The sequence below is a fragment of the Populus nigra genome, chromosome 5 (genome assembly GCF_951802175.1).
Source record: "Populus nigra chromosome 5, ddPopNigr1.1, whole genome shotgun sequence".
Classification (NCBI taxonomy): Eukaryota; Viridiplantae; Streptophyta; class Magnoliopsida; order Malpighiales; family Salicaceae; genus Populus; species Populus nigra.
The window spans coordinates 23,735,871-23,745,354 of record NC_084856.1 but is presented as its reverse complement, the minus strand read 5'-3'; the positions used below and the strand labels follow the sequence as shown (position 1 = coordinate 23,745,354).

General features: G+C 32.3%; 2 protein-coding genes and 1 long non-coding RNA gene across 4 annotated transcripts; 2 read left to right on the top strand and 1 right to left on the bottom strand.

Moving 5' to 3' along the window:
* Positions 1–3,312: 3,312 nt before the first annotated feature.
* Positions 3,313–4,428, bottom strand: LOC133695006 (uncharacterized). The gene is made up of 2 exons (XR_009842348.1): positions 4,298–4,428; positions 3,313–4,217 (listed from the first exon to the last, which is right to left on the bottom strand). It is a non-coding gene; the product is annotated as an uncharacterized LOC133695006 (long non-coding RNA).
* Positions 3,574–5,031, top strand: LOC133695005 (hydrophobic protein LTI6B-like). Its single transcript, XM_062116734.1, has 3 exons — positions 3,574–3,950; positions 4,071–4,174; positions 4,807–5,031. The coding sequence occupies exons 1-2, from the start codon at positions 3,861–3,863 to the stop codon at positions 4,152–4,154; spliced, it is 174 nt and encodes a 57-aa protein (XP_061972718.1). The 5' UTR covers positions 3,574–3,860; the 3' UTR covers positions 4,155–4,174; positions 4,807–5,031.
* A 2,705-nt stretch (positions 5,032–7,736) lies between these two features.
* Positions 7,737–9,003, top strand: LOC133693160 (agamous-like MADS-box protein AGL80). Of its 2 annotated transcripts, XM_062114316.1 has the most exons (2): positions 7,737–8,126; positions 8,202–9,003. In XM_062114316.1, exons 1-2 carry the CDS (start codon positions 7,914–7,916, stop codon positions 8,808–8,810), a joined length of 822 nt encoding a protein of 273 aa, XP_061970300.1. In that variant the 5' UTR covers positions 7,737–7,913; the 3' UTR covers positions 8,811–9,003. The 2 variants fall into 2 exon arrangements, with proteins under 2 accessions (XP_061970300.1, XP_061970299.1); XM_062114315.1 differs by having other exon boundaries at positions 7,737–9,003.
* Positions 9,004–9,484: the final 481 nt, after the last annotated feature.

Sequence of the window (9,484 nt, the reverse complement as noted above, 5' to 3'; positions counted from 1 at the left end):
AATTACTTATCTTATATATGAACTTTAATAGTTTTTTATGTTTGGTGTTTTTATAAATTATTTTTGTTTAATTTTATAATAACATTAATTTTTAAAAGATATTTATTTAAAATCATGATAATATATAAAATAAAAGAAATAATTAGAAAAATTAAATGAGAAACTAGAAAAAAATATCAGGAATTGAGTAATCTAATCAACACGGGTGTTTTTTTTAAAAAAACTCAATATCTAGATTTAATTAAAAAAAAATACCGATTTGAAAAAACCGTAGGGCCTGTTATAGAACAGCTCACGCCTCGGCCGAAGGCAGGCCATGTGCCTAGGGATTTATTTCTTTTTAAAAGTTTTTGACAAACATGATGTTTTCTCACATAACATGAAATATTAGTGAGCTCGCGACCTTTACAAGCCAGCGACATGCTTTAACTAATTGAGCCACTAAACAAGTTTGATAACAAATGATTAAAATAATATATGAACTTAATCCATCCCGTGTTTTTAGTTTTATTTATAATATAATATGCTTTTCATTTCTGTTTTTAAAGAACAAAAACTCATTTTAAAATGTTTTAAGAATTTATTTTATATTTTTAATCTGGAACCTCCCATTAAAAAGGGTTTTTTTAATGGGTATAAGTAAATGTTTTCCTTGACCCTTCACCATGTAATAGTATTTAAATAAGGTGCCGAAAATGCTGCCTGGTTTGATATGAGACTGCAGTGGCAGAGGGAGGGTCATTTGCCGGGTGAGGAAAATGCTCGATCGATGTGGGTCCTGTAGACTGACAAGCTTACCTGTAATATCAAAGGACAAATTTCTTTAATTACCTGCTCACACACACCCCATCTTATTATCACAAACAGCTGTCCCATTGATAAAAAGGGTCCCACCACGAAAAGAACAAAAGTGAGATGATTTACACATACAGCAAGCCCATTTCTGTGGGTGGGTTCAAGGGGAGAAATACCTTTCTAAACACTAATTCGGTTTCAAGCCCATGTGTAATTGTAAATCTTTATAACCTTTTTAATAACACAAATTAAAATAAATATACACATTTTACTTTTCATGTATTCAAATTTTTTTGATAAAAGGTAAAAAAAAATAGTTTTGTTCACATGTATTCAAATTATTAAAATAAGATAATAATTAAGTGAAAAAGATTAGCCACTTCACCTGACCTGGGGACAAGAAAAAACAAAGGGAAAATAAAACTTTGGTTGGTCCATAGGACCTTGAGGCTCAAGCATTAGAGTACATGTTAGACCAAAATACTCGATAGGATGCGCACCATTAAATATTTATGGTCATGCTTCTTAATGATGAGGTTAAATAGAGGTCAATTGATTAATGATTATTTCAAGAAATAAAAAGAAATGATGCATGATGATACCGTAAATTGATCCTTTAAAAACCCTTTTCAATCGGATTCTAAGCAAAATTATTCATTTTTAAAATGATAAATGACACAATATTATATCACAATATATATATATATATATATATATATATGTATGTATAATACAATATACAGCTAACTGGATTAGCAAATTTACAAAAAAATATATATAAAAAAAGCATTAAAAGTAAAAGGAAGTGAATTTAATTGGGGATTGTTGAAATGAGATTCCACCAACTAAAAACACGCGAAAGTTTAAATTAAGCTTATCTTCTAAGTTACTATAACGTAGAATCAATATTGATGGCAGACTGACCTAGCCAGCTGCCACGTGTGGGGCTGCTATGCAGGGTTACGTGTGTGATCTGTAAAGGGTATTTTTTTTAAAAAATATCTTTTAATTAAAAATATTTTAAAGTCGTTTATATATTTAAAATTATGGAAAACACCTAAAACAATATTAATTTAATATTTTTAAAATAAAAAATAATTTAAAAATCACTTTTAATAAAAAAAGCTAAACAACATTATCAAAAAGCTTCATCAACATGTTTTAGAAAAAAACTACTGAAGAAAAAGATTAAGATAGTTAAAAGATAATTTTTTTTCACTCTAAATTTAAGTTTAAATTTAAAATAAAACGATACATAAATTTATTTTTTATGAATCATTTAATTCTGATGTGAATAATCTTCTCATCAAGAAAAAAAATTTAAACATGTAAAAAGAAAACTAGTAGAGAACATCATCAGCCTTGAAAAATAAAAACAAGAATTGGGAAGGACGGCTGCTTCACATGGATAATAACAATATTTATATCGATGCCTGTCGCCATGCATGCACCTTTTCAGCCTCCATCGCCGCCGCTGTTCGTCCTCTACGCGGCAACCTAAAAACCCTCTGATTTTTTTTCATTATTGACTGTCAATAATAAGACGAGGTTGGAGGAAATTATCACCATAAGTCAATGGCTTTCACGTGGTCAAACAATGGCCGGTGCCTTGACAAACCAGACTTCGTTTCAATCCAGCTCTCTTCCTCTTCTTGTTATTATTATTTTTTTTTAAAAAAAATTATAATATAAAGGGAAAATCTAAAGGCTATCACTAAGAGACATCCGCTAAATGTATTTAATGGACTTCATTTATGTTAAATTGTGTAGAAAAAAGAGAGATAAAGAGCGATAATATTAATTTTATATATATATATATATATATATATATATATATAACTAAATTTGTTTTTGTATGGGAATGTTTTTATGTATTTACAATAAACTCTAAGGGAAAAAAAAAAGAAATATATGATTTGAATAAAAAAAACTAAATGATTCATAATTACATTTAATTACGTACGTAAGTTAAAAGCATGTTCAATCTCACCAATAACAGTGTGCTAATAATGATTTATAATTAAGCATGTTAAATATGTTTGTCGACCATCTTCCTAAACAAATTCTAATACACATAAAAAAAAATATAGTGACAAATTCAAAAAATCAATTCAAGATAGAAATTAAGATCTTGAATCTCAAGATAGATTAACGGCTAAGCTAGCTAGTCACGCATTGATCCACGTGTTGCATCATGAATGGATGAATGAATTAACTCCATAGATAAATATATAGTATAAGATACATATCTCACACATGCAGAACTATCAATGATGTGTAGAGCACACTATATATGTCACTTGTTATGAATACCTGTGCTAAGTAATTATACGAAGATATTCATTATAACTATAAATAAACTTTTTAAAAATATCAATTACAGGATTTGAGTATATTTGATATTATGGTATTTTTTATTATTATAATTTGAGAAATCATGTCTAGAAAAGTTATAAATTATAGTTTTTTTAATATGTAATTTTCTAAAAGAATTTTAATTAGTACGAAACTGTGAGATGTATAAACTAATTAAAGTTAAATGGAATGCAGAATCACAAAAACAAACAAACATAGCAGCGTGGGAAGGAAGGAGTGCTTGCGGCCCGATACAGCTAAGTGCCTGCCCAGTGGTAGAAGAAGCAAGATCACATGGCTGGGAAAGCAGCATGCATGTGAGGAAACTTAGCTATCTACCTGTACATAATTAAATATCAAATATGAATACGATTCTGACAACCCAAAAGCGTGCCATCCACCCCTTCCCCTTCCCTTCCCTTCCCCTCCCCTCCCTTTGTCGTCTAATTAACGACTCCTACACGAAGGAAGGAAGTGCATATGATCCTCGTTTTTTATACAACGTAGGTATTACTAGACCACGTACGTGTGGGACACGTGTACACCGGAAGTTTGTGTTAGTGGGCAGTGGGTACGTGGCTCTGGGGCGCCTATATATAACCAACCTCAATCTTCAACTCTCTGTACATCGCAGAATATATTAGCACCACAAAGAAGAAAAACAGTTTCTCAAGAGCAGTATATATAGATCTTTCAGAAGAATTAAGGAGATGGCAGACGAGGGAACAGCCACTTGCGTAGACATCTTGTTGGCCATCATCTTGCCTCCTCTTGGTGTCTTCCTCAAGTTTGGCTGCGGGGTACGTCCGTCCATATTCTCTCATTAATTTACACACACACACACACAGTTAGTTTTACTTATAATTAAACACAGATCGATCATGTGATTATATATACACATATATTTATGCATGCTTCAGGTGGAGTTTTGGATCTGCTTGCTTCTCACCTTCTTTGGCTACCTCCCTGGAATTATTTATGCTGTCTACGCCATCACCAAGTGAAGATCCTGATCTTATCTGTTGTAAGCACTCGCACCCCATAAAGCTGTTTCTTTCTCTTTGTTTCTGTAAATTTAAAGGGTTATGAAGTATTTTTATTTGTGAAAATAGACGATTTGTAATATATACATTATTATGACCGTTACCTCTTCTTTTTTTTTTCAATTTTGTTGAGAAAATGATGTGTTGATCAAGAATTTGTGTGTTAATAGTTGGAGAGCTACAAGATATATATGATTTATGTATGTGATAGTTACATTTGCATGTGTGTATATGTATGTGTGTGTGTATATATATATATATATATATATATATATATATATATATATATATATATATGGAAGCATCAGAAATTGTGGTAAAACTAAATACAATTAATATTAGCCAACGGCTTTGCTTAATTTCTTCCACACTTTAACCAGCACTCAAGACTCATGGGGTACGTATATTAACTGTTGATTGACTGGGTGAAAGCGATGCATTGCCAAACCTACTTTTATATATGTTATTAAAAGCATGGCAATAGTTCAATGCATGGGGTCCCTAGTGCTGATCAATATGACCTGCCTTTAATTAATAATTAACATGTATTAGTTAGTTAGTTAATTAATTAATATATAACATCTTTGTTGGGTTTTTTTTTTTTATTGGACAGGTGGAGAGGCACATAACCGTTTGATTCAATGAAAAGTCCCTTGTTGGTGTACATCGCGATCAATACTTGGATTTATTCTTCTTTCTTCATAATTGTTCGTCTTTTTTTTTTTTAATTAAGTAAGAAATGATTTGTTGTGAAGGAGGTAATTAGCAATTGTTGTTGAGTGACATTTGTTAGAATGGGTACTTAAGACCGTAATGGATGATTTAATTTTCTTGTTAAGTAGTATCTCTCCCTCTTAACTTCTCTATATATAGTTGTGAGCTCCATGCATGTATGTTTGTCTACCTAATTCCTTGTGGATTCAATGACTGTTAGGCGATGTATAGCTGTTCTCCTTTTTCTTGGATATTGACTGTCGGATACAATTCAAGAGTGAAAAGACAGCTTTATATATTTCCTGACTCAAAAGCAGAGCAAAACGAGAAAAGGAAGATGCATTTTCATCTTTTACCCTAACAAGCTTTTAAGAGTACTGTATAGTGGGACTCTCTTACAAAGCATTGACAAAGACCAGTCTTGTCTTGGCCATGAAGCTATCCTCTCAGATTGCCCCACCACAATAATGCACCAGCCTGTATAGGGCTGCGTTAGCCATGAGCTCAACATCACACAACTGTTTCTCATCAACAAGGGCAGCACCGTTCGTTCAACCTGCAGGCAATTTAAATATCAAACTTAAGGTGGCCACTGGCTTATCAAAGCAAAGAAAAAACGAGTCAACACTGACTATTTGGCTCATGAAATCAAGGGATTAATGTTATGTTTGCAGTGCTTTAGAATTGCTGTTCTTCAAACGAAACTATTTTTAAATTTTCCGAGCACAAAGGGACAAAGAAACAACACTTGGTGATTAATCAAGATGGTTGTGGCTCGACCTCAAAGACAAGGCTCTAGCTAGCCTGAAGACCATATCCAATTATCTAATATATATCCCATATCGATAAAGAATAACCTCACATGATAAACAAGAATTATCCAAGACGTTAGCGCTAAGAAATGACATAATCTTCCATTATCGAATATTAAATGTGAAAAAGAAGCAATCTTCAAATGAAAACAAAAGGGGCTATATAAAGCTACAAGTTGATCTTTCTTTGCATGATTGACAATCAAAAGATTACAAAAAATGAAAGACTTCAAATTAACCCCTATCATATTATTTAATTCTTAATATTTTACAAGGATAGAAATAATACAAGAAAGATAATAAATACAATTAACATAAACTTTAACTCAACTAGAGATTTAAGGTGTATTTGGGATTATGGTAATGGTAACGGTTCAAAGCGTTTTTTAATTAAAAATACATTAAAATAAAGTTTTTTTATTTTTAAAAAAATATTTTTGATATCAGCACATCAAAACGATTCGAAAATATTAAAAAAAAATTCATTTTAAGTAAATTGTTTTTCTAAAATTTAAGGGAACGCGGTTTGTACGGCGTTTCCAAATACACCCTTAGACTATGTTTGCCGGTGTTCCCTAAAAATTTAATTTTTTTTTGCTAAACATTATTTTTTTGTGTTTTCGATTGTTTTGATGCGCTGATTTCAAAAATAATTTTTAAAAATTAAAAAATATCATTTTGATGCATTTTGACACGAAAAACACTTTAAAAAGCAACCGCAACCACACTCTCAAACAAATATTTAAAATTATAAGGACTAAACAATTTTTTCGTTATATCTTTTATATTGACTTTGAATTTGTAATCACTCTCCTCACAGTTCTTCAGCTCTCCCTTTTTTTATCTTTTTCAATTGACTAGATAATTCTTCAACTTATTTATGCAAGTTTATCTCCTCCGATTGATGAGTTAATTATGTCATTTATCTCTTCATGTTTTCTATTATTGGTTCCTGAATGTTTCTTTACCAAGAGGGAGGTGCATCGTCATCCTCGCTTACAAGATCATGTTTTATTTTGCAATCCTTTTAATCATAGTTATTCCAGTACAAAACACTAAGCATTGAGAATTGTCAAGCTATGATACTAATTAATGTAAACAAAAATGAACATGAAGCATAAACAACATAAAATTTTACCAAATAAGACAACCATATAGAAACTCTCATTTGAAATTTTATTACTAAACATTTCTCTTGAGTTATTTTATTGAATTATAAATTAAATATCTCTATCTATACTAGATCAACTTTAAAAAGAAAAAAAAATCATAATAAATAACTATACAATTATTATAGGGATTTCTAAAATAAATTGGAAAAAAATATATTAGAAAGGAAAATATTTTTCTAAACTGGAAACAAATATTTTCCCCAAAAAAATCCTCTGCATCAATTTCATTCCAAATCACAGCATCTATGAATCTGATTATTCATACTTCCATGTATTTCTCATTCGGGTTCTTAATTTTTTAGTATTTCCTAGCTATCCAAAATGCCGGAGCATTGATTCTCGAATTCTAAACATTTGAATAAACCCTGATCATCAAATTTAAATAAATAACACTTTATATTATTATTTCATTAAAACACGTAAAATGAACGTGAGACCACCCTGGCACCTTGCCGACAGGAAGCCATCAAAAAAATTTGAACCTATGTCATATCCACATTCTTGCCTGCGTGCCTCCCCTGATCTGTCATTACCTCCCGATATATCCCGTACGTTTATATATGGAAAACCATGTTGGCCATTTCGTATGGATAAGATCAACGGTTACATGCAAGGAGAACCAAAGCAGGATTCTCTAATATGAATAATTAAGGAAACAGATAGGCAATTCTCAGAAATAAAATAATTCGTAGATTACACTCATTAATCAAAGATATTGTTTTGACTGTGATTGAACTCCTACCAGCTCGCAAAATTTAAAATCAGATCTCAGGCTATAATTATCCTCATTAGGGCACCCCTTTCTTAATATATAGACCAAATTGCTCTTCGAATCACTAATTGTTTTCTCATGATTAAGCCTAAAAGTTGTTGAGAAATAATCATTTTGCATGCCCATTTAGGTATCCAAATATCATCCTTGCTAATATAGGTGTATATGCCACCTTTTGTGCAGTTGGTACTTGCCAAATTTATCAACATCTACACCTAGGAATTCATAAAAGGCACCATAATCATCCTGTATGGTGGAATACGATCATCTCTCCTGCCCTATATATATATGGCATAGAATGTTTGAGGCAAGATGCACCCAAACCATATCAGGCTGTAAAAATTCTAAAATCCTTCATAGCCCAGCAGCCATGACTAGAAGGAAGGTGAAGCTTGCATTTATAGTTAATGATTCTGCAAGAAAAGCCACCTTCAAGAAAAGGAAGAAGGGCCTAATGAAGAAGGTGAGTGAGCTAAGCACCCTTTGTGGGATTGATTCTTGTGCTATCATTTATAGTCCGTATGATTCTCAACCTCAGGTTTGGCCCTCTCCTTTAGGAGTCCAAAGAGTGTTGTCTAAGTTCAAAACCATGCCAGAAATGGAGCAAAGTAAGAAAATGGTGAATCAAGAGAGTTTCCTTAGGCAAAGGATCACAAAAGCCAGCGAACAACTCAGGAAACAGCGGAAGGAAAACCGTGAGAAGGAGGTCACTCAAGCCATGTTCCAATGCTTGACTGGAAAAATTAACTTGGCTAACCTAAACATGATTGACTTGAATGACCTTGGATGGATGATCGACCGTAACCTGAAGGACGTTGAAAAGAGGGTTGAAACCCTAAACAAAAGGAGTAGGAGTAGTACTGGGGGTGCTAGTCATACTTCCCAATTGGCAGTAGTTGCAGCTACTGGGGCAGGACCTAGCAATGCTGGACAGCAAGCACCAGAGTCATCACAGAAAGCAGACGTGTTGGCTGCTACTAATCTTGGGGTTGATGTGGATTCCATGCTGAGACAACAATGGTTCATGGACATGGTGACCCCTCAAGAGACTGCAATGGGGTTTGGCGAGGATGACAATATGATGCTGCCTTTTGGGGATACCAACCATAATGCTCTCTTCTCTAATACCTTTTTCCCCTTGAATTGATGTTTTAAATTAACTTGGTATCTTAATTAATCGTGAAATATCTTTTAATTTCCTGATTTCATTCGTCTGGACACAGACACAATGCATCATCGCGCATTATTCCTATGAATAAATCCTCGTTTATCATCTCTACATGTATTATATCAAGTTTCTCAATCACCCTTTTTTTAATGTATTCTCTAATTTTTATTTATATTATCATTTCTATATTCCATACCAAGCTCGATCGAGGCCATTAATCATGATTAGTTGACAAATATAGAGTAATAATCAATTAAATTAAAGCATTTCTAACCACAGTATCACCATATACTAAAAGCAAGAAGTGCGAAACATGTATGATATATAGGAACAGAACAGGCAAATTTCATATATTTTAACACTGCATTTTCCCATCTGAAACAAATATATAATTTCTCTCGAAAAAGGGCAGTAATTTTATGTGTAGCCAAATGCATTATGCATATATTTGGGGTAAAATGCATCATCTTGTTGTTATATATAGGACCCTAATTCATTCCTCTTTTTGGAACACCTTGCAAATTGTCTTAATTAGCAATTCACTAACTAGACAAATAGTGGAGATCAGAGAAATTAGGAAGAAAATATTATATATCCAAACGAACCTCTTCACTGAGCTGCAGGATCGGTAGAGAAATAGTAAAACTTCTCTT

What these genes read in the sequence shown, in the direction of transcription:
- LOC133695005 (XM_062116734.1), top strand. Translation starts at nt 3,861, where the DNA reads ATGGCAGACGAGGGAACAGCCACTTGCGTAGACATCTTGTTGGCCATC. An exon ending in TCCTCAAGTTTGGCTGCGGG is followed by an intron (nt 3,951 to 4,070) that starts GTACGTCCGTCC and finishes TGCATGCTTCAG; the next exon opens with GTGGAGTTTTGGATCTGCTT.
- LOC133693160 (XM_062114315.1), top strand. Translation starts at nt 7,914, where the DNA reads ATGGTGGAATACGATCATCTCTCCTGCCCTATATATATATGGCATAGA.